Source organism: Polypterus senegalus, chromosome 3, assembly GCF_016835505.1.
Source record: "Polypterus senegalus isolate Bchr_013 chromosome 3, ASM1683550v1, whole genome shotgun sequence".
NCBI classification, from domain to species: Eukaryota; Metazoa; Chordata; class Cladistia; order Polypteriformes; family Polypteridae; genus Polypterus; species Polypterus senegalus.
In genome coordinates, this window is record NC_053156.1 from 141,695,927 (window position 1) to 141,721,636 (window position 25,710).

General features: G+C 39.2%; 1 protein-coding gene across 1 annotated transcript in view; it reads left to right on the forward strand.

Moving 5' to 3' along the window:
• rngtt (RNA guanylyltransferase and 5'-phosphatase) overlaps positions 1–25,710 on the forward strand; it is a 926,738-nt gene that overhangs the window by 115,448 nt on the left and 785,580 nt on the right. The window contains exon 6 of the mRNA XM_039748003.1: positions 15,216–15,471. Within this exon, the coding sequence (XP_039603937.1) occupies positions 15,216–15,471 (256 nt within the window). The remainder of the gene's footprint in view (positions 1–15,215; positions 15,472–25,710) is intronic.

A 25,710-nucleotide genomic window follows, 5' to 3' on the forward strand; every position in this document is an offset into this window, starting at 1 on the left:
AAGGTTTGTGGAAGAGATTGGTTATCTCTGGCTTCTGTAAATGTTGCTAATAGGAGGGGAGCTAGCTGAGCGGAGAATTTCTTGTAAAACTCTGCAGGGTAGCCGTCAGGGCCTGCTGCTTTTCCACCTTGGAGTGACTTTATAGCATCCAGTAATTCTGATAATGACAGAGGTTTATCGAGCTCCTCCACACTAATAGCGTCAATTTGTGGTATCTGTAATTTATCCAGAAATGCATTAGATTGTATATTGTCTTCTTTAACACTAGAATTACCAGAGCCTACGAAAAAACTCGTAATTCCGTCCCACCTTAAACTGCTTCTTAAATCCCTTCACACCTCTCCGCCAGCGTCCTTTGTTCTCTAAATGTGCTGATAAAGAGAAGCTTGGAGCAGCCGGCTATTCCATCCCCCCACCAATTTAGAACGTGCACGAACCTCTCTCAGCTCATGCCTTGATTGAGTATCTGGGAGTGAAGTGGAGTTTTAGAGTGGAAATAATAGATTGATGTTTGGAACACACGCATTTCATGTCTGTTCCGTTTCTACAGTAATCTGTGTCAACACATTGTTAAAACAGAAACTTTTTTTATATTCTAGTAGTAGATGACAAAATGTAGGCATAAACTATATAATGTATGAAGCCTGAAGTCCAAATAGCAAAGAAACATTTTCACAAGAATAACACAATTGCACTTTTATTCAAACATATAACTGCAGAAAGAAAAAGCCGCCTTAACATGCGACATTGACACCAGCTTTCTATAACTGACACCGTGGTTTAATAGATACAGCCCCCGCTTGGTAATCAAGGGGTCACGGGTTCGATCCTGCGTCATTCCCTTTTGAGAAGTAAACTGTTCCTAGTCTTACTGTTTTAGAATATAAACATACTTTTGATTTCAGTCTGTAACGGCCGGTGCAATTTATGATCTTTGTAAAGGTTAGCTTTTTTTTTTTTTATTCACTTTTCACTCTCTCAGTCGCGTTCAGAATCAATCCATACAACCCCATCTGACACGGCTGTTTTCACTAAAGACGCTATAGCTCTGCAGTGTACCACGATGCATACTAACGCCCCGGTTCTGACACACAAACGCTGGCGAAGCTGCCTTCTTCGTATCTCACCGTCACTTGCTTTTCGTTTTATTGAGTGTTCCTGCCAGTCCCCGCATGTTGCTGTATGCTTTTCTTTTGCACCCAGGACATGCAGAAGAAAGAATGGTAAAGACCAACTTCGGCTATATGCAATCATCAGACACTCCCCATCTGCCCATGTCGTTCAAACACAGGAACATATATTGGTGTAAAAGTATAACAAAAGTGCACTTTTATTCAAGTGCACTTTTTCCATCGCCTTTTTCTGTAAGAAGCAGTGTACACACTTCTCTCTATGCTGTGGTTTCTATTACACACCTGAAAGAAAGACAATATATGTGAAAATATAATCGCACTAATGCAATATTATTTGAAAACGAACAGCGCCAGATCGGGTGTGAATTTATGCAGGAACTGGAAATTCTCTGATGCGGGACCTTCCCCCAGGGAAGAAAGTACAGTGTCAGGTGCTCATTCAGTGTAATAGAAACCATAGCACAGAGAGGTGTGTACACGGCAACAAGTACACGTGTCGTAAATGTAGGAAGGACGGTCCTTGGGTGTGTGGAACTGTTAATATTTGAATGTGATGATTTTATATAGCACGGAATGAAAATCTGCACTTCTTAGCATTGCACCATGGAAGATGTCGTATCAATCGCCTACTGTATCTTGCTTTCTTTTTCTTGGTTATACAGGTAGTTTTGAATAAAAGTGCACTTGTTTTGTTTGAAATGAAGTGTCTGCGTGCACTTTTCGTGGCATTACACGTGTATTTTTGAGCATGCCCGTTTGAGCAGTATAAAAGTATAACAAAACAACGGGCAGATGGAGAGTGTCTGATGATTGCATATAGCGCCGAACTTACTGCTCTTTACTATTCTCTCCTCTGCGTGCCCTGGAGTACAAAGAAACAGAATACAGACGCGCTATAGCTCTGTGCTGTACCACGATGCATACTAACGCCCCCCCACCCGGTTCTGACACACAGACGCTGGCGAAGCTGTCTTCTTCGTATCTCACCGTCACTTGATTTTCTTTTTATTCAGTTTTATTGAGTGTTCCTGCCAGTCCCCGCATTTTGCTGTATGCTGGATATGTTCATATGTATTGTCTCTTTCTTTCAGGTGTGTAATAGAAACCACAGCATAGAGAGAAGTGTGTACACTGCTTCTTACAGGAAAAGGCGATGGAAAAAGTGCACTTGAATAAAAGTGCACTTTTGTTATACTTTTACACCAATATATGTTCCTGTGTTTGAACGACACGGGCAGATGGGGAGTGTCTGATGATTGCATATAGCGCCCGAAGTTACTGGTCTTTACCATTCTTTCTTCTGCATGTCCTGGGGTGCAAAAGAAAAGCATACAGCAACATGCGGGGACTGGCAGGAACACTCAATAAAACTGAAAAGCAAGTGACGGTGAGATATGAAGAAGGCAGCTTCGCCAGCGCTTGTGTGTCAGAACCGGGGCGTTAGTATGCATCGTGGTACACTGCAGAGCTATAGCGCCGTCTTTAGTGAAAACAGCCGTGTCAGATGGGGTTGTATGGATTGATTCTGAACGCGATTGAGAGAATGAAAAGTGAATAAAAAAAAAAGCTAACCTTTAAAAAGATCATAAATTGCACCGGCTGTTACAGACTGAAATCAAATGTATGTTTTTATACTAAAACAGTAAGACTAAGAAAAGTTTAATTCTCAAAAGGGAAGGCGCAGGATTGAACCCGTGACCCTTGATTCCAAGCGGGGCTGTATCTATTGAACCAGGGAGTCAATTATAGTAAACTGATGTCAATGTCGCATTTTAAGGCGGCTTTTTCTTTCTGCAGTTATATGTTTGAATAAAAGTGCAATTGTGTTATTCTTGTGAAAATGTTTCTTTGCTATTTGGACTTCAGGCTTCATACATTATATAGTTTATGCCTACATTTTGTCATCTACTACTAGAATATAAAAAAGTTTCTGTTTTAACAATGTGTTGACACAGATTACTGTAGAAACGGAACAGACATGAAATGCGTGTGTTCCAAACAACGATCTATTATTTCCCTCTAAAACTCCACTTCACTCCCAGATGCTCAATCAAGGCATGAGCTGAGAGAAGTTCGTGCACGTTCTAAATTGGTGGGGGGATGGAATAGCCGGCTTCTCTTTATCAGCACATTTAGAGAACAAAGGACGCTGGCGGAGAGGTGTGAAGGGATTTAAGAAGCAGTTTAAGGTGGGACGGAATTACGAGTTTTTTCGTAGGCTCTGGTAATTCTAGTGTTAAACTCAGTAGTATATAGGGATTTATAGTAGTCTCTAAAAGTGTACATTATATTTTTGTGTTCGATGATTTTATCTCCGTTCGTGTTAGTAATTACGAGATTGCGCTATGCAACATCTTGCTTGTGAATTTGTTGCGCTAAAAGCTTATTAGCTTTCTCTCCATGTTCATAATAATGATGTCTGGATTTGTAAATTAGTTGTTCGGTTTCTTTAGTTGTCAAGAGGTTTAATTCTGAATGTAGAGCCTGCCTCCTCTTATGTAGAGTCTCGCTTGGTAGTCTGGCATGTTCTTCATCTATTTTAGTAATTTCGCTTTTTATCTCTGCTACTTTCTTCGCGGATTTATTTCTGTGGGAAAGATATGAGATAATCTGTCCTCTTAAGAAGGCTTTAAGAGTTTCCCAGAGTATTCCTGCAGAGATCTCAGGGGATGTATTTGTCTCTAGAAAGAATTCAATTTGTTTGGATATAAATTCAGTACAATTCTCGTCAGCTAATAGAAGCGGATTGAGACGCCATCTGCGGGGTGAGTGTATGGGGCTTAGTAATTTCAGCTCCAAGATCATCGGAGCATGGTCTGAAATAACAATAGCATCGTATTTACAAGATTTAATCTTAGGCAAGAAGTTATTATCTATAAAGAAGTAATCAATCCTTGAGTAGCAATGATGTACTGGTGAGTAGAAAGAATATGTTCTTGAATTTGGGTTTAAAACCTCCAGGGATCTGATAAGTTGTGATCAGTTATAAACTTTGTAATTATCTTTGCGGTGTTAGTTGCGTTCCCCTGTGGAGGAAGTCTTATCTAAAAGTGGATTTAGAACACAATTAAAGTCCCCAGCCATTATAAGTTTATGAGTGTTCAGATTGGGAATGGATGCAAATAAATTTTGTATAAATTCCTTATCATCAACATTAGGTGCATAAACATTTATCAAAATCATTTTACAGTTAGATAAGTCTCCCATGACCATCACATATCTCCCTTCAGGATCCAATACTACATCTGATGCTACAAATGGTACTGTTCTATGTATGAGAATTCCCACCCCTCTAGTTTTCTTTGTAAAACTAGAATGGAACATTTGGCCAGTCCAGTCTTTTTGCAGCGGAACTGATCCTTACTTAGTAAGTGGGTTTCCTGTAAAAATACTATTTTAGCATTTAGACCTGTTAGGTGAGAAAGTACTTTCTTTCTCTTTAATTCGTGATTCAGGCCTTTAACATTCCAGCTTACGGTTAACTGTCCCATCATGGAGACACTGATTCTGAGTTTTTGGTGTCATATTATAGTCTTAACTGGAAGTGAAATAGTTTAGGTCTTAATTTCCTATTCCCCCAAGAGTTGTTGCCATGCAGCTTATTATTACGTTGATAGTTATAATTATAAAGATTGAGATGATAGATTAGATATAGATCAAGCCTGCTCTCTTTCTCTTCCCCTTAACCCCCACCCTCCCTTTTTGCCTCCCCAGGTGAGGCTAAAACCCACTTCATGCAGTCCCAGTCCTCTGACATACCCAGAGACAGAGCACGCCCAAAGCACATCAAGCCCCCATGCAGTGGCGCTTTAAGGTTAAAAGATAGAGATATCTGTTACCAATATAGTCTTTAAAAGAGGAAAAAAAAAAAAAAAGAAAAGAATTTTGCACTTATATATATATATATATATATATATATATATATATATATATATATATATATATAATCTTCATCAATTTTAGTGCATTAAGATGATATCCCCAGATAATAAACCCAGGTGATGGTGTTAAAGATGTGTCCAAAACAAGCATAACAAGTCTTAATGCAGTAATAGCAATAACAGCAAACCAAGGGTATGATATTGAACAGTCTCATTTAGGGTACACATGAAATAATTAGAAAAGAAAAAAAGAGGAGGAAAACGTAATTAAGCACAATAAAACATAAACATTTAGCCCTAGTAATACTAAGTAATGATAAGTAATAAGTAAGTAATAATAATATAAGAATATGAGAATATATGCTGATAAAAAACCCGTATTTTAAAAACAAATAGATCAGACAGTAGATTATTAATCCTAGCTTTATCATTTACCGCCATGACTCACAATTATGTATCAGAATAGTCCCGGGATCAGCTTTCTTAACTCATTTTCTGCCTCCTCCTTGCTAGCGAAAACATAGAAATGACCCTGCCATTCCACTTTCAGTTTTGCGGATACAGGAGGCCGTATTTGACATTGGCTTGCCGTAGCCGCTGTTTAATATTATAGAAGGCGAGGCGTTTGATAGCTGTTGCTGGAGAGAAGTCAGGGAAGACGCGAATGTGGCAATCTTCATATATAATATCTTCCTTTTTTTTCCTGAGGAGTTCCATCACCTCTAACTTAAATGATAATCGTTCAAAACGGACTATAAAAGATCTTGGTCGGGTCTGACGGTGTTTGATCAGCGACGCTGTAAGCGCTGCTATCTCAGATTCTGCTTTAAAGTCGCCCCGATTATTTTAGAAAAAGTTCAGTTCGAATTTCACGGGTTTAAACTTTCTCGATTCTCCGCAAGCCTTCAATTCTGACATTATACCTTCTATTCCCATCTTCTAAAGCAGCCAGTCTGTCTCCAAGTTTTTCTCCGAGTTTTTACATTCAACTGACATTTACTGCTCTTTCCTCGGCACTGGCAGCTAGATGTTCGCTATTTCGATCCGATTCGTGAATGTCTCACTAAGATGCTCCAATCGATCAGCAAGCGTGCTCAGTTTAGCCGAGTTTTTCTCAATGCGCTCTTCAATTTTACCCAGCACCTGTCGAAGTTCAAGTTGTACTTCTTGACGCAGCCTTTCATTTGCCTGTTGGATTTCCTGTTTTAATTCCTGTTTCAGTCTCTCAAGTGCCTTTGCCGTTGCTTTCTCATTAGCCTTCTCGCTTTTCTTTATATCTTGCCTGAGCTCAGCGAGCAACACTTTCAGTTCAGATAGCTCAAATGTGCCTTCTTGTGCCGTAGATGAAGCAGCAGACTCTGCTGAAGCCGGTGTCCCGCTGCTCCAGTCCCGCGTGATTGCGTAACTGAAGCCGCGGACCTCCCGCCTTTTCCAGTTTCAGGTAATCCTCTCCAATCGGCGAGCTATCCACATCTGCACTCACGATCGCACCTTCGCTCCCCTTTTCGCTCTCAGCCGGCGACGATGTAGCGGACCGTGGTCCCGAGGAGTCTGTACTTTCGCCCATCTGATCCAGGTCTGTCTCTGAGAGGCCGTATCTCGAACTAGGGCTTGCTGATCGCAGCTTGGATGTAGCTTTAGTCTTCGATTCTTTCGGACCCCCCTTCTTGTTGGCCATGTTTATATGTGTTTACATATACTGTAGCGGTCCCTCTCGGGTTGAATAAATACAGGATATCTCAGAATAATAAGCAAATAATATGAAAAATAGCACCACTGCTAGCGGAGCTCCACTTCAGACGTCCATCTCTCGCATCGGACGAGACACAAAATTTTTTTTTTTAACAATGTTTCTGTTTGGGGATCGTTGTGCAAATGTGCACAACTGAGCTGCGACCACAGGACTACCTGCTCTGTGGAATATTTATTCAAACATTTCAAGGTCATTTCGTTGTAATGAAAGTATCTGCTGAATGTACTTTGTAGTAACAAGATTTCTATAGACTCGTGTCATATGGGGAAACTGTCGGGACCTTAAAAATACTTTGTTGTAATGCTCGGTCTCTTTCCTCTGTCTACGCCGCTACAAAGCCCCGCCCGCCTAGCGTTCTGAAAGTGTCCTCAGTGAAGGGGGCAGCCTTTTTGCTGTAACCCTTCACTGAGAGAGTGTCCGTTGCTCATGGTCTAGACAAACGGCGAATGATTAAAGAGAATGTAATTGACAAAGTTTGTCTGGGGGAGAAAAAAAAACAAAGATGCAATTCCACTCTGCAATCAGAAATATGCTTTGCACAAAGGCAATGGTTAAAATATGTCAGTAGATTGTACAGTAACAGTTGTTAACCCAAACACCCTCAAAGTATAGTTTCCTTCAGTGTTAGGACAAAGACAAGATCACTATTGTGTGAAACAGTGTATCCTCATTTTGAACAATATTGAAGAACCATTACTTGTACCCAATTGGCATTGCCAGAGAGTACATAATGATATTCTAAAGGGTTTTCATGAGAGTCTCGGGCACTTGGGAAATGAGTACATAGTTTTACTGAAGAGTGAGAGAGAGAGTTTTTTTTTAATCAACAATGTAGTAAAATTATGCTCCTTTTAACAGATGATTAAGGGTGGAAAGCAAATTCTTGGGCCTCATGTATAAATGGTGCATAAGCACAAAAATGTTGCGTAAGCCTGTTTCCATGCTCAAATCGCGATGTTTAAAACCTAAACTTGGTGTAAAGCCACACACATTTTCTCGCTAGCTAAAACCCTGGCGTACGCAAGTTCTCTGCTCGACTTTGCAAACTGGCGGCACCCAGCATCAAAGTAGTGCTTTTGTTCCAGTGTGGTTTCCCTTTCTTTTTTAAATGCACATACCCTGAAGCGGCTTTATCAAATACACTGAAATTAACCGCATATTGTTTAATAGTTTAAGGCATCTGATTGTAATTAACCTGTAACAATATAATGGTCCACGGGATGGCCAAACTATTCCAAATACCATAGCTGCTTTAGCGTTGTTACTGTCACTGCACCTTCTTCTTCTTTCAGTTGCTCCCGTTAGGGGTTGCTACAGCGGGTCATCTTTTCCCATATTACTCTCACTGCACCACTCGGAGTATTTATATCACTGTATCTGAGCTCTACAGCATCTGATTGGAAAGAGAATTATTGGTATGCATCATCAAGCACACGCTGCCTCAGCCATGTGCACTGTCTATTGAACTTCTCTCATACGGTCGACACTTCAGAGCCTTACCTGTAGGGACATTGCGGTTTAGAAACAGTTTCATTCCAAGAACTATAAATACACTCAATTAGTCCATCAAGTGATCCTTGTAGAACTGTTTGCACTTGTACAGTGCTGCAGCACTAAATAGTTCAGGGATTCTTTCTGCTTCAGGCTGTATTCTTGCTGGTGCTGGCGCGACACTGGAAGGATAGATGGATGGAATAATTAAACATGTACTGCGAATATATTTCAATGTTCCTTAAAGGTTTTGAAGAATCTGTGTTCTAAGCTTACAGATGGCTTGGCATCTATTACAGAGATGATTATGTGACGATGGTTACTTGGAGAAAGAAAAGGAAGGACAGGAATTGGTATTTTTTTAAGAGACAGTACTGCTGCAATAAATTATTTCCTTGAAGGTCGTGCATAGCACAGCACATCACTATCACTGCACCACCGTGTTCCCATGTTTAATAACATGCTTTAACTCCTATCATCATGAAAATGACATCAAGTATACATCTCAGTATTTTAATTATTCAGAGAGCTGTAATATCATGAGTGTAATGGATTCTGTGTCCTGTCTGAGGAAGAGAAAGCCAGTTTAAGAAGCATGTAGTGATTCACACACACAGAGCACATGGATGATCAAATACAAAGCAAAGAATTTAACATGCTACTTTAGTTACAATAGTATTTGAGAAACTAGTAAATTAAACGATTTAAAGATGAAGTTTATGATGTTCTGCTTTAATGACAAAATAAACTGTGATTAAAGTGGAAATTTCGAGATTAAAGTTGACATTTCGAACTTATTTCCCACTTTGTGCCTATTTTTTTTTCTTTTATCTGTACCCTAATAAGCTTTCATATGACACTCAGACGATGGGCTACGACTCGCCTTTTCACGGCGACTTTGATATCTGTCATCTGATCTTTTTTATTTCAGGCACTGTGCGACTTTGTGAACTTGAGCTTTTGAGTTTCTCCGACACTCTATGTCACTCGATCAACTTCCTTTTGTTGTTTAACTGTTTAAACCAAGAAATAGTACGTTTTTCCTTGCCTCCACTTGATATTTGCTGAAATTCTTCTATTTTCCCCTGTGCTTTTGCCATTGCCTTTTCACAGAATGCTGAGCTTAAGGGCTATTTCTATTGATTTGCATATTCAAAGAGGTGTAATTCTGGGAGAAGCTTGGGTAGGGCAGCAGGCGCGTGCACGTGCATTACTTTTCACGCTGACTTTATGTAGCGGACGAAAGTGGAAGTTGGCGAATGCACAGATTTATGCATCTAGACTTTTTTGTGCCTTATGCCATGTTTTAGTGTGAGTTCTACGCATGTATTATGCATGAGGCCCCAGGTGATGTGTATTAATCAATATGTGATTGCTGCACAATTTTAAAAGCTTGAAAGAGCACAAGATCATGATGTCAGGCTGTTTCCTAGATATACAGTATGCTGCCTTTGTCACATTGAGCATGCTTTGCAGTACATATAGACAAGATATAAATCTTCTGACATTAGGAAACAATCCAAAAAGCATTAGTAGCCTATATTTATAAATGTAATAAATTGTGCCACTAATGGTCTAAAAAAACAATGATCATTACAAAATCCCAGGGCCTTTGCACCTGTGAAAACATGAAAAAAACGACAGGAATTCACTTAAAAGCCATAGCTGCTTCTAAAACATATGCCATTGCAAGTGTTTCTAAGGTGGAATGCACATAATAGCGCAAACCAGGCGATCTTCAAAGACAGCTGTCAAATGCTAGGCCAAGCAAACCAAAGTGGTAATCAGTCCACTATATTAATAAAATTGATTTTTCAGAGCCATTTCATGGATAAATATTTCCATCAAACAAGCCACCTCCATACTATGGGAATGTCTAAAATGTATCAAAGTGTAAAATGTTTCTTCTATCAACTCAGTGTATAGATAACATTTTTACTCATCCTTGAAGTATGCAGTAAGTGCATGCAGTTAGAAGTATCTTGTCTTTTGGAAGACTTCTTTCCCATTACTGAGTTGCAGAGAAACAAATTGTATCCTTGCAGCAATGGGCAAATGGCAGGAACAATCTCCAAACAGGTTGTCAGTATGTTGCACAATACATTATAGTATACCTAAAGCAAATCAACTGTCATGCCTAAATTGATCTAAATGCGAAAAGCATTTCTCTCTATTTAAAAAAAAAAAAGAGACTTGGAACGAGACTGCAATGAGACGTGATCTTTTGAAGAGAGATCTTGAGAGACACTTTCACTTTTCGTGAGATCGGCAAGTCACGTCATATCCAGCCTTTGGAAGCAAGTCCCGTGATACACATGCATAGCAGTTTAGAGATAATGGAAATAGGAAAATTCGAAAGTCTCAAGAAAATGAAAGTAAAGCTCACTTTAGTGCAAACAAATGGAAAATATTGCTCGGTGAAATAACAGAACAGTAGAAAGAGATCAAATAGTGTTTGAGGATGTCTGGGAGAGAAGAGAGATAAGGCAGTGACTTTAAAATGTTTGAAGCACCGCACGAAATGCAGATCACGCTGCACAGGAGCAGCAAGAGAGATTTTGGAGGAGCAACCGCATCTCCTTGGGGTGCTTTCAGCCCCCCTCTTCACAACGGCGTGTAGCATTAACGGGTGTGAGATTTAAGGGGTAGGCGAGCAAAGTGCAGATCACGTGGCACAGAAGCAGCAGCAAGCCAGCATCTGATCAAGCAAAGAGGAGGTAAAAAAAAAAAAAAAACAACTGTTATTTGTTATTGTATCACTGTTTAAGAGGAGTTTTGGAAGAGCGACCACGTCTCCTTGGGATGTGTTCAGCCCCCCTCTTCACAATGGCGCATAGCCGTAGAGTAAAGATCGCATTAGCGCAAACAAACGGAAGATATTAATCGGTGAAAATATTGAACACCGAAAAAAGATCAAATAGTGTTTGAGGATGTCTTGGGTAGAAGAGAGACAAGGCAGTGACTTTAAAATGTTTGAAGCACTGCATGAAATGCAGTTCACACTGCACAGGAGCAGCAGCAAGCCTGCAGCTGATCGAGCAAAGAGGAGGTAAAAAAAAAAACAACTAGAACAATAGAACAATCTAGACGAGAACAGGCCATTCAGCCCAACAAGGCTCGCCAGTCCTATCCACTTGTTTCCTCCAAGAAAACATCAAGTTGAGTTTTGAAAGTCCCTAACGTCTTACTGTCTACCACACTACTTGGTAGCTTATTCCAAGTGTCTATTGTTCTTTGTGTAAAGAAAAATTTCCTAATGTTTGTGCGAAATTTACCCTTATCAAGTTTCTAACTGTGTCCCCGTGTTCTTGATGAACTCATTTTAAAATACAAGTCTCGATCCACTTTACTAATTCCCTTCATAATTTTAAACACTTCAATCATGTCACCTCTTAATCTTCTTTTGCTTAAACTGTAAAGGCTCAGCTCTTTTAATCTTTCCTCATAATTCAACCCCTTTAGACCTGGAATCAGCCTAGTCGCTCTTCTCTGGACCTTTTCTAGTGCTGCTATGTCCTTTTTGTAGCCTGGAGACCAAAACTGCACACGGTACTCAAGATGAGGCCTCACCAGTGCATTATAAAGGTTGAGCATAACCTTCTTGGACTTGTACTCCACAGATCGTGCTATATAACCTAACATTCTGTTAGCCTTCTTAATGGCTTCTGAACACTGTTGTGAAGTTGATAGCTTAGAGTCCACTATGACTCCTAAATCCTTCTCATAAGGTGTACTCTCGATTTTCCGACCGCCCATTGTGTATTCAAACCTAATATTTTTACTTCCTATGTGTAATACTTTACATTTGCTAACGTTAAATTTCATCTGCCACAAATCTGCCCAAGCCTGTATGCTATCCAAGTTCTTCTGTTATGATATAACGGATTCCAAATTATCTGCTAATCCACCTATCTTAGTATCATCTGCAAACTTAACCAGCTTGTTACTTATATTCCTATCTAAATCATTTATATATATTAAAAATAGCAACAGCCCTAGCACTGACCCCTGTGGAACACCACTCTTAACATCGGCCAGTTCTGATGAGGTTCCTCGCACTATCATCCTCTGCTTCCTTTGTCTGAGCCAATTCTGCACCCATCTAAAAAGATCACCCTGAACTCCCACTTCTTTTAACTTGATGCCCAACCTCTCATGTGGCACCTTATCAAATGTTTTCTGAAAGTCCAGATAAATAATATCATAATCTCCACTTTGATTGTATGCTTTTGTTGCAACCTCATAGAATTAACTGTTATTTGATTTCCATTGTATCACTGTTCAAGAGGGGTTTCGGAGGAGTGAATGTGTCTCCCTGAGGTGTGTTCTGCCCCTCTTTTCATAACGGTGCGTAGTGCTGGTGGGGGGAGGGGAGGGGTAGGCAAGCGAACTGCAGATCACACGGCACAGCAGAAGCAGCAATCCAGCAGCTGATCGAGCAAATAGGAGGTAAAGAAAAAAATAAAGAATTTGTTTCCCATCGTATCACCATTTAACAGGGGTTTCGGAGGAGCAGCCACGTCTACTTGGTGTGTTCAGCCCTCCTGTTCACAATGGCACGCAGTGGTTGGCAAGCAAAGCCCTTTAGTTATAATTAAAGATGTAAATAATTCAACTAACATAAATCCATCATCCACTTTTATCTTTCCCTGTCTTCTGACTCCATTTTCTAAATTTTCACTAGTCACATCTGCATTTGTTAATGGCCTGCTTTGTAAGATGAGGCCCTCTAACCGTGTACTGGACTCATTCCCCACCACACTTGTTAAATCCTGCCTTCATGCCATAATCCCAGTGGTTATGACAATAATAAATACATCCCTTAACAGTGACTTTGTGCCAGCCACTTTTAAAGTCGCTTCTGTAACCACAATGTTAAAGTATGGTCTTGATGCTGACAATCTTAATAATTTTTGGTCCTTTTCTCACTTGCCTTTTCTGTCAAAAGTTCTTGAGCGTGTTGTAGCCTCCTAACTCATCAATTACTTAACATCTAATAAACTGATGGAATCCTTTCAGTCTGGTTTCAGGGCACAGCACAGCTGTGAAATTGCTCTGCTTCGGGTAATTAATGATTTGCTAATGGCAGCAGACTGGACAAGCCAGCATATTAATTTTGTTAGATCTCAGTGCATCATTTGACACTGTCAGACATGACATTCTACCATCTAGAATGGAGACCATGCTAGGTATCTCTGGCACTGCCCTGCAACTTGCCTTAGGGAAATTAACACCTGGATGGAACCTAACTCCTTAAAGTTCAATTGCAACAAGATTGAACTCCTGCAAATTAGCACTAAAGTGCAGCTTAAGAACATGAGCTCCTTGTTAGTCACTCTTGATAGAGATCTCATCAGACCTTATTCTAAAGCAAGGAATCTTAATGTTGTTTTTGATTCTTCTCTTTCTTTTTCCGCCCAAATAAATTGCATTAAGAAACATTCACACTTTCACCTCCATAACATATCCTGTGTCTGCTTATACCACTCCTTTTCTAATGCTGAGGAACTTGTCCATGCTTTTATCATATTCTGCATCAATTATTGTAACTTCCTCCTGGCAGGTGTCCCTTCTAATCTTATATCACAGCTCCAGCTGATTCAGAACTCTACTGCAAGAGTCCTAACAAGAACCAGCAACAGTGAGCACATAACACCCATCCTAGTTTGCCTCCACTGGCTTCCTGTGTCTTACATAATTTAATATAAGATTGTATTATTAACATACAAAGCTTTAAATGGCCTTGCACCGAACAACTTCAGTGACTTTCTCCATCACTATGGACTATGGACTAAGGTCCTCTGATTCTGATTCTGACAATCTTCTTGTGCCCCGCACCTTCCTGTACTCTATGGTAGACAGGGACTTCAGCTGTATAGCACCCAAACTTTGAAATAACCTCTTAACATTAATTAGATCACCTGACTCCTTTCATTCTTTTTTTAAAAAAAAACTGAAAACTCATCTGTTCATGAAGGCTTTTAACTTTATCTGGCATTCTGTCTTCTCTTTCAGTCTTGCTCTCTGTCCGGATGCTCATGATAAATTGTGTGTGTATTATATCACAAATGATGTTATTTGCTAGGCTTTCTTTTAGTATTGAATGTAGTATTTTTCTCTGGTGTATTGTTCGTTATTCTGTTTAATGCCTTTGCATATCCTATATCTGTCTTTAATGTATTATTTAGGAAATATCTGTATCCAATGTTGCATATACCTGCTGTTTCTTTGAGACTCTGTGAAGTGCCTTGAGCATGGGAAAGGTGCTATATAATTAAAATGTATTATTCTTATTGTTGAAGTATGTTAAAAGGTTAAAGATATCTTCTCAGAGCCTAATTAAAAAGAAAGACTTGAATTGAAACATGCATGATGTTTCCAATTACAGCTTAAGCAATAAGAAAATAAAATCTGTTTTTTATAGGTTTCACAAAATTTTTTCCGTCTTTCAGTACAATGATTTTTAGATTTTGCCCCAGTGATCCAGTGACCTGAGACAAAGGTTCTTTGGTACTGTGTCTCTTTGCAGAATCCTTGGGTGCTGCTGGTTTGACATTTGTCAAACGAGTAGTTGCTCATGGAGTCCTGAAAGAGGCACATTACCTGCATTGTGAGGGAGTGTCAGTTACGGCACTATGGCCATGTGGCGCGATTCTCCGAGGGTGATCCATCTAACAGGATTCTCAATGCTGAGGACTGGAGTGGCTGGACCAGGCCAAGGGGGCGCCCACATAACACCTGGCTGCAGCAGATAGATGGTCATTTCCTGAGGGTGGAACTGGACCATGTGCCCGACTAGGCGGGGTTTCCTACTGGGGTCCCAAGCTGTTTCGTTGAGTGGTGGGTGTGGCAACATTCTGTACTAGTGCATGTTCCACAACTTGACCTGACCTTCTGGTCTACAAAAAGTTTTGTTTTGATCAGCCTCCTACTCATATTATTGTTTCTGATTTCTAGCGTTGAAGCTGCTGTGGCTGCTTTTGCCCAAGCAAGGCAACCAGGAATTTATAAAGCTGACTATCTGAAAGAACTGTTTCAGCGCTATGGAGATGTTGAAGATGCACCTCAACCCCCGACTCTTCCTGAGTGGTGCTTTGAAGATGATGACGATAATGAAGACTTTGATGATGATGGAAACACAATTGTCCCTGACACTGGTCCCAGCTCCTCTAACTCATTGCCAGGCAAAAAGAGGAAAGAACGTCTGAAACTGGTAAGTTGAATAAATGCATTGGGAGCCTTTCATCACAAGATGGCAGTGTTAGCATCACTCAGTGTCAAATGTAAATTAAATTAAACAAATTCTTCACCTAAATTTGAAACATCAGCTGTTACATATTTTAAAAGATTTGTTTTCCTGGTTTATTTTTCAACATTATTTTGAAAAATCTAACAATTTTTTGTTTCATCTTGTTTTTATTAACCTTAGTTGCACATTTTACCTTTGTGGCAAATCTTTATCTGTAAAAGAATTTCTTTAATTTCTAGCGATTTCTTTTTTTTTTTTGAATCATAGAAAGTCATTAATCGCTTTGAAGGTAGCTATTGTTTATAATACAAGTTGTTTTCCTATACACTCTTATTATTACTCATGGATAGGAGGTCTTTTTTATGGCATTTCTGTTTACAGCATCTTAAATTTAATTTGTTTTAAGACTTAAGGTCTTTTATTAATTTATTTAAGCAGAGCAAGATGATTCTGCTCTTCAGTATCAGTTTTAACTGCTAAGGCGTAACTCTATAATAAGTCTTTATATTATGTTTTCTGATGTGAATATACGTTTCTTCTTACAGAAGAACCAGAAGAATGTACAGTAAATTATTTGAAAATGCTACAAAGTAAATAGCTTATTTATACCATTTCTAATTATCCTGTTTGGGCTTTTAACTGCTCCTCTATATGACCTCTGCCTTAATGTAGGCAGTGAATGGTCCTCTATGAATTAAAATTTCATGTTCTGTATTTTCTGCATTTGAAATAAAATATAATGTTGACTTATGACTTAAGGACTGAACTTGTAACTACAGTTTTCAAATTTCATTTTTGATTAATTTTATTAATGTTGGATTGTTGTATACAATATCTGTATTCAGTGTATAAAACCAGCAATGGACATTATGTCAGGGCAGATATTTTGACTTTCTGTTAAAATCTTCTGGGGCACAGCTTCCAATATAGACTTACATATTCAAATATTGATGGAAATTATTATTTGTTACTAAGTCGGAGCATTGTCACAGATACGGCAATACAGGGATGATTTTTTAGCATATAGATATTTAAACCTGAGGGAGTGCTACAGGCTTTCTTTCACATGTGGCCTGATCATGTGATCCAAGCATGTAGGCAGAAAGTGTTTTTAAAATCTGCAATAACCTACTTTAACCCTGCCATACCATTCAAACACCTTTACAAATCAATGCACAACTGGGACATAATGCTTTTGCAATGATTAAGAAATTATATATGAAAGCTGTTTATGGGTAAATTTAGCAAAATCTTAAAACATTTTTCTTGATTCAGAAAATCATATATTTATAGATGCAGTTACCAAATGGTTTAAAACCATTAAATCTTGACTGGATGGCCATTTGGAAACATTCGGTGAATAGAAAGAATGAAGCTATGTTGGGATGCCTTATCCACATGGTTGTCGCAACCCACTGCAGATGTAAATATATATGTGTGCAAATGAGAGCTTCAGTTGGGGGCCTCATTTATTGCCTTGCGGGGAGTGGCAGTTTACACCTGCACCCAAACAAGCAAAGATTAAAAAAAAAGCTTGCAGAGAGTGGAGAAAAAATTAAAGGAATACTTTGAAAACACATCAGATCTCAATGGGGAAAAAAAAAATCATGTTGGATATCTGTACTGATATGGACTGAGTAATGTGTTCGGGACAAAAGGATGCCACATTGTTTGATAGAAATTAACATTATCAACTTACAGAGGGATGAATTCAAAGACCCCCCGAAAATCAAAGTGAAAAAATGATGCGGCAGGCTAGTCCATTTTGCTGAAATTTCATTGCAGCAACTGAAAATTGTACTCAGTAGCTTGTATGGCCCCCACGTGCTTGTATGCATGCCTGACAATGTCAGGGCATGCTCCTAATGAGATCATGGATGGTGTCCTGGGGGATCTCCTCCCAGATCTGGACCAGGGCATCACCGAGCTCCTGTCAGTCTGAGGTGCAACCTGGCAGGATGGGATGGACTGAAAAATAATGTCCCAGAGGTGTTCTTTTTTTTAAATTTTATTAATTTTATTGTAATCATTCCATACAAATCAATCAATTTTTACAAAAAGTAGGATAGAGAAAAAGTTGACCCTCACCCCTGAGAGAGAGAGAGCATGGCCAACGGAGTAAAACTTATGGCTTGTAAACATACCTAATTCGATGAGTCTGATAAGCCAATAGAGATGAATGGAGAAGAAACAGAAATGCAGAAATAATTGCTTCCTCTGTGCTTTAAGAGCTTATTCTAAAATATTACTTACTAGATCCTGCCATGTTTTGAAAAAAATCTGTATAGATCCTCTAACTGAGTATTTGATTTTTTCCAATTTCAAATAGTAATAAACATTGGTTTCCCACTGACTTAAAAGAGGAGAGTTAGGATTCTTCCAGTTTAGCAAAATAAGTCTGCATGCCAAAAGTATAGTGAATGCAATCACAGTTTGTTTGTCCTTCTCCACTTTAAACCCATCTGGAAGAACACCAAGCACAGCTGTTAATGGGTTAGGAGGGATTGTGAGACCAAGGCTATCTGAAAGGTAATTAAAAATTTTGTCCAGCTTGATGTTAATTTGGTGCAGGACCAAAACATGTGACCCATTGAGGCTGGGACTAAATTGCAGCGTTTGCAGTTTGGATCTTGCCGTGGAAACATTTTGGAGAGTTTAAGGCGAGACAGATGTGCTCGATATATAATTTTAAGTTGAATAATTGTATGCTTTGCACATATGGAGCTCGAGTGAATTCTCTGCATTGCTGTTTTCCACTCCTTTTCTGATATATTGATTGAGAGATGTTTTTCCCAGTGTCCTCCTGGATCTTTGAAAGGGAGGGACTGTAAAATAATTTTATATATTGCAGAGATGGTGTTTGAGTCCTTGAAATTGAACAATATTTTTTCCAGCATGGACGAAGGTGCAAGATGAGGAAAATCGGGCAGGTTCTGTTTAACAAAGTTCCTAATTTGAAGATAGTGAAAGAAATGTGTAGCTGGAATGTTAAATTTGGAGTGTAATTGTTCATAGGATGCAAAGATGTTGTCTATATAAAGATCTCTAAGCAAGTTAATCCCAAATTTTTTCCAGATATTAAAAACTGCATATGTTTGAGAAGGTTGAAAGAGGTAGTTCTCTTGCAGAGGTACCACAGATGAAAGCTTCTCCATCTTAAAATGCTTTCTACATTGGTTCCATATTCTGAGTGAGTGAAGCACAATTGAGTTATTAGTATATTGCCGATAACTTGCATTTATTGGGGCACAGAGCAGGGAATATAAAGAAGTACTGCAGGATTTTAGTTCTGTTGCAGACCAGGGCTGTGTATGTTCATCTACTTTTGTCCAGGTTTTTATAGCTTGTATGTTTGCTGCCCAGTAATACAACTGAAAGTTAGGTAGAGCCATGCCACCTTCTGCCTTTTGTCTTTGTAGGATCGCTCTTTGGATACGTGGATGTTTTGAGTTCCAAATAAATTAGGTTATTGTTGAATCTAATTGCTTAAAAAATTATTTACTGATGTAAAGTGGAATGGTTTGAAATAAAAAAGGAGCTTAGGAGGAATATTCATCTTAACAGTGTTGATTCTTCCAGCTAGAGTGAGATGAAGGGTTGACCATCTATGCAAGTCTTGCTTAATTTTTTCCATGCAGACAGCGAAATTTTATTGATAAAGAGCTTTATGTTTATTTGTGATGTTTACCTCGAGGTATTAAAACTTTTCTGCAATGATAAAAGGTAGGGTGTCTAATCTAATATTATATGCTTGAGAATTCACTAGAAAGAGTACACTTTTATTCAGATTAATTCTGAGACCAGAGATCTTTTGAAATTCTGTGAGTGCTGTTAAGACTGCAGGCACAGAATTTTGTGGGTCTGATATATACAGTACCATATCATCTGCATATAGAGAAATTTTCTGTTCCAGTCCTTCTCTGATAATCCCCTTTATCTGATCAGCATTTCGACAGTGAACTGCCAGTGGTTCAGTGGCGATTGTAAACAGCAGTGGTGACAAGGGGCATCCTTGTCTGGTACCACGTTCTTGTTTAAAAAAGTCTGAACAACTGTTTTTAATACAAATTGAAGCTTCTGGATTTGTATACAGTATTTTGATCCAATCACTATTGTTCAGGCCGTACCCAAATTTCTCCAATGTAGTAAAAAGGTATTTCCATTCAATCATGTCTAATGCTTTTTCAGCATCCAATGATAATAATATTTCTGGGGTGTTTGACTTTTTTGGTGAGTATATTACACTAGCAAAATACCCGTGCTTCGCAGCGGAGAAGTAGTGTGTTAAAGAAGTAATGAAAAAGAAAAGGAAACATTTTGAAAATAACGTAACATGATTGTCAATGTAATTGTTTTGTCACTGTTGTGAGTGATGAGTGTTGCTGTCATATATATATATATATATATATATATATATATATATATATATATATATATATATATATGTGGAACCTCGGTTCACGACCATAATTAAGTTCCAGAACTTTGGTCGTAAACCGAGTTGGTCGTGAACCGAAGCAGTTTCCCCCATAGGATTGTATGTAAATACAATTAATCCGTTCCAGACAGTACAAACTGTATGTAAATATATGTAAAGATTAAGCACAAATATAGTTAATTACACCATAGAATGCACAGTGTAATAGTAAACTAATGTAAAAACATTGAATAACACTGACACAAAACACCCAGGCTCCCTGCTCAGCTATAGGAGCTGGCCCGCTCGCGCTCCCTCCCTCCGCTACAGGAGCAGGCTGGCTGACACACACACACCCTATCCTCCCCCCTCCATCCCTTCCCTGTCAGCTGCCCCCTCTCTCTCTGTGCTTGCTCCCTCACGCTCTCTAATCTCTCTGTAGCACGTGCTCGCGCAGCATTTTTTTTAAAATGAGTTTTAAGCACAGCAGAAAAAAACGAACATTAAAACAAATCCGAAGTGCAGTGCATGCAAAACCAACTCGCAAGCAACCAGAAAAGAAAGATTGCAGGAGATCACGCTATTAAACTTAAAGCCTGATCGCTGTAAACACTGTTTTTAAAATGAGTTTTAAGCACAGCGGGAAAAAAGGAACATTTGAAAAAAGATAAAAGTAACATTGCAACAAATCGCGTTATGAACTGAAAATTAACTTTTGAAAAATCCGTAATACAAAACCACCAAGAAAACTAACCTTGCATGAGTCGAGTTCTGGCATGAAGTGTTTTCCTTCAGGTGTTTTCTCTCTTGTGATTTCTTGGGTTTCTGGTGCTTTTAGCTGGTAGGAGTAAAAGCCTCATGCAGCCGTTCCAAAAACAAACTCCTTGTGACCCAATCCTTCGTGTTTGCGCCCCACATTACTGGCAGTCTGGCTTTGTTTACATTGTGCTGCTTGATAGCATGAAGGTTCTCAGATTGGTAAATGAGTAAACTGGTAAACAGTTTTTCCACCTCTTGTAATTTCTTTCTTTACTTCGATTTCAATTTTCTTCAAAACTTTCTTCACTTGCTTAGAAGTCAATGGAAGGAGAACAATGAACAGAGCTCTTGCAGCCACGCGGCTTGCTAGCTTGCTTTCTCTCTCGCTTTTTCTTTCTCTCTTTCTCTCTCAGCACGTACAGCCTGCAGATAGGCAGGCAAACACGTGCAGCAATCTCCTCCTCCCCCTCCCCAGCAGACACGTGGAATTGGGGGATGGTTGGCTTGAACTTACTGGCTGCAGATAGGCAGGCAAACAGTGCAGCAATCTCCTCCTCCTCCTCCTCCTCCCTCCCCAGCAGGCACATGCTCGCTCGCTCTTGCTCTCTCTCTCTCTCTTTCTCAGCTCAGCACAGCTCAGGCAGGCAGGCAAGGGAAACTGGCTTGTTCGTATACCGAGTGCGTGGTTGTAAACCGAGGCAAAAGTTTTGCGAGCTTTTTGGTCGTGAACCGAGTTGTACGTGAACCGGGACGTTCGTGAACCGAGGTTCCACTATATATATATATATATATATATATATATATATATATATATCTATATATATATATCTATATATATATATATCTATATATATATGTATATATCTATATATATATATATATATATCTATACTAATAAAAGGCAAAGCCCTCACTCACTCACTCACTCACTGACTGACTCATCACTAATTCTCCAACTTCCCGTGTAGGTAGAAGGCTGAAATTTGGCAGGCTTATTCCTTACAGCTTACTTACAAAAGTTGGGCAGGTTTCATTTCAAATTCTACGCGTAAGGGTCATAACTGGAACCTATTTTTCTACATATAATGTAATGGAGTTGAGTTGGAGATGGCGGGGGCGGAGTTTAGTGTGACATCATCACGCCTCCTACGTAAACGTAGAGAACTAGGAAAAACTCCAAACAGCGATGAGCACAAAACGCCATTTCACAATTGAGAAGGCAGAAAAACATTATGAAGCAAATGATGCATACAAGCATATTCATAAGTACAGCTACTGCGGAAACAAAGCACGGCGTGAACCGTAAGTTTATATTAAATTAAGTTCATAGACAGGCTGCCACTAGCGTTTGTAATTTAGTGCCTGCCCATATAAGGCCGTCCATCAGCGGCAATCCAATACAAACACTGCCGGTAAATATTCACGTGTGAAGGACTGTGCTTATGCAGAGGAAGATGAGATGGTCAGGGTGGTGTTTGGCACAAACTCATTGAAACTGCGAGAGAAACTTTTAAGTGCGGGTCTTAGCTGACATTACACGAGATGGCACCAGCACAGCTGGGAACCTTCGATGCAAGAACACCAAGGGCTCACGTGAACTGACGCAGTGCACAGATAAAAAGCAACAGTTCTAAAGAGTGCTGAACAAAAACCGAATTACACAATTGAGAAGGCAGCAAAAAAATATGAAGCGCCTGATACATACAATCATATTCATAAGTGCAGCTACTGCGAAACAAAGCACACGGTGGAAAAAGTGAATGTCCCGCTAAAGGAAGACAGTGTAAAAAAAAAACCAGTGCAAGCAGTTTGTCACATCTCAGATAAAGAGGAAGACGAGCTGTTTATTGATGCAGTAAGAAACTAATCGATGAATGAAACCTCTTATCTTTACAATGATTGACAAACACGGAATGTAACTTGAACACAACATCCTACAAATACGACCCTGATTGAAACAAATAATGATAATCAAATCCTTGATGACAGCAACATTCAATAACACTCACAAAACAATTACTGTATATTGACAATCATGTTACGTTATTTTTAAAATGTTCCCTTTTCTTTTTCATAACTTCTACTTCTCCACTGCGATACGCGGGTATATATATAAATGTATATATATACCCGATCTACAATACATACTCGCATAGACAAGCCACACGCTGTGGCTAATTGTAGAGTCTTAAGCCTCTAATGCCGACATTGAGGTTGATTCGAGAGGGATGCACTGAGTATGTATGGCGCTACCGATTCATTTTACCTTCGATCTCCTTGGTTTGGGACGTATGAAAAAATATTAGGTTAACGCAGAATCATGTTACGTTATTTTTAAAATGTTTCCCTTTATTAGCACAAGCACAGCTGAGAAGCTTCGATGCATGTACTCCATAACGTGAAAAATAACGCATTTAATCACACTTTCAATTCCAAGCAAATGGGAACTTTTGTCAATGCATGATTTCCTGGTACATCCATTACACTGATGCACACATCACAGCTACAAAAATATTAGAGTCGGAATAAAGTGCGTTCCTACGACTGATCATTTCGACTCCGTAAGCCTTGATAAAAGCATGGTTTTGTGCACATTGAAAAGCAAGCAAAATTAGATGCATTACAGAAATCGGACTTTGTGGCTCTTACTGGGGATCATTGGACTTCCGTGACCGTTAGTAATTCTAAATACATCTAATTACAAAATGTTCAATGATCACACTGTTTTAGCCTAATGTACAAAATAATTTTGGCTAAGGTTACTCAGAGTTTAAAGATTAAGTTGGTCAAATTACCTTTTATGTTTCTGACTTATTTTTTTAAGAAAAGCTGCACTTTATGTTGAAATTTTGGTTATTATTATTTAAAGACAATACTATTCTGAAAATCTACTTAAAGTACTTAAACTACCACTTTATTTTTAAGTCTGCCCAATTTTAACCAGGGATGATATTTTTGTTTCTGTTTTGAATTCAAATACAGTTTAAAGGCTTTTTTTTTTCAGAAATTAAAACAGCTTCAGTTTACAATATTCATGTACATGTCTATTATTTGATTCTGTCGCCCACTAAAACACTTTTAAATTAAAAAAAATAAACATTTGCGATTTGGGGCAAATTTACGTGTGCGATTACATACGATTAATTAAGCGCGGGTATTTTGCTAGTATATATAATGCGAAGTACTGCATTAAAATTTTTATTAAGAAGAAAATTTTACCTTTTTAAACTGAGGGAAAATATGCCAGTAATTATTTGTTAAGGATCTCTTTGTATACCATGTTGTCAGTTCGGCCCTCCGGTTGTAACATAACCAAGCTGTGCGCTGAGCTTACTCTTGAGCATGCAACTTACAGTTGGCCATGTGAACAGTAATCTTGTCTCAAATCTCACAGCTTGGATTGCTGCTGTCATAATCGGTTTGAGTTTTTATGGTTTGTTTCAATTACGACAGTATTTGCAGGATTTGTTGTGTTGAAGTGACATTTGGCATCTGTCAAGCATTGTAAGCACACAACCGGTTTCATCAATAAAATCACATCCAGCTTTTGAGAGTTTAAACATTCATAAACATCAAAGTGTCCACTGCTGAAATCGTCACCTGTGAATCTAAGATGTTTAAGAGGCATTGGCGGATGTCGAAAGGTGTAAAATATTTGGCCATTTCAGTACACTTGAAAGCGACAACTGAACATTTCATAATTATCTCCTGTACCGTCATCAGTCCACACCTTGAACCTGTCCCAGTCATTCAATACATAAGACACAATGTTCCTCCGGATATCAAGAGTGAGCCTGATATGGCCGTGCAATATGTAACAAAGAGAATGGAAAAGGTAGGTGCCATCTCCGGGCATGGAAACCACTCGGTAAGTGACAGTTCTTTGATAGATAGTGATCACCTCGATAGACATGGTAATGGGGGTTGGAATGATAAAGGAAATGGGTACCTGAGCAATGTAAAGTAAGTCTAAAATACCTATACAATAACTATAATTGTAATAAACAAACAATAAAACAGCAGAGAAGCCGTGGATTAAACAAAAAGGCTGTAGTTATCAGTAGGGAGACGTGAATCCCGTGGCGATGCAAGGAAGGGAATGTAGAGACCGGAGCGACGGACGGTTTTATATAGGCAGGCAGCCAACAACGTGGGAGGCGTTGGGATGAGGGACCCAACGCCACCTCACACGGTAACCGAGCTACAGGCTATGGACGTATATATGTACGTAAGTAGGATTCAGTTAGCGTTGGGAACCCGTGTACCAAATTTCTTGAAGATGGGCCCATAAGTAACAAAGACTGTTGAAAAGTTCAATATGGCGGCCGACAGTGGCATCATACCACCAAAATAAGTACGTACATTGGTTTCGGTTAGTGCAGGTACGCCCTTGCCTAGCAAATTTCGAGAAGATTGGGCCATAAATAAGAAAGTTCAACATGGCGGACGGTGTTGACCATTATGACCATTACGTGTAGAATTTCAAAATGAAACCTGCTTAACTTTTGTAAGTAAGCTGTAAGGAATGAGCCTGCCAAATTTCAGCCTTCTACCTACACGGGAAGTTGGAGAATTAGTGACGTTGGAAAGTCAATATGGCGGCTGACAGTGGCGTCATACCACCGAAATAAGTACGTACATCGGTTTCCGTTAATAGTTTAATATGGCGGCCGACAGTAGCATCATACCACTGAAATAAGTACCAAATTTCAGCCTTCTACCTACACGGGAAATTGGAGAATTAGTGACGTTGGAAAGTTCAATATGGCGGCTGACAGTGGCATCATACCACAGAAATAAGTATGTACTTAGGTTTCAGTTAGCGCAGGGAAGCCGCCTTCCAAATTTCGTGAAGATGGGGCCATGAATAAGAAAGTTCAATATGGCGGACGTTGTCGACCGTTATGACCGTTACGTGTAGAATTTCGAAATGAAACATGCTTAACTTTTGTAAGTAAGCTGTAAGGAATAATCTTGCCAAATTTCAGCTTTCTACCTACATGGGAAGTTGGCGAGTGAGTGCGTGC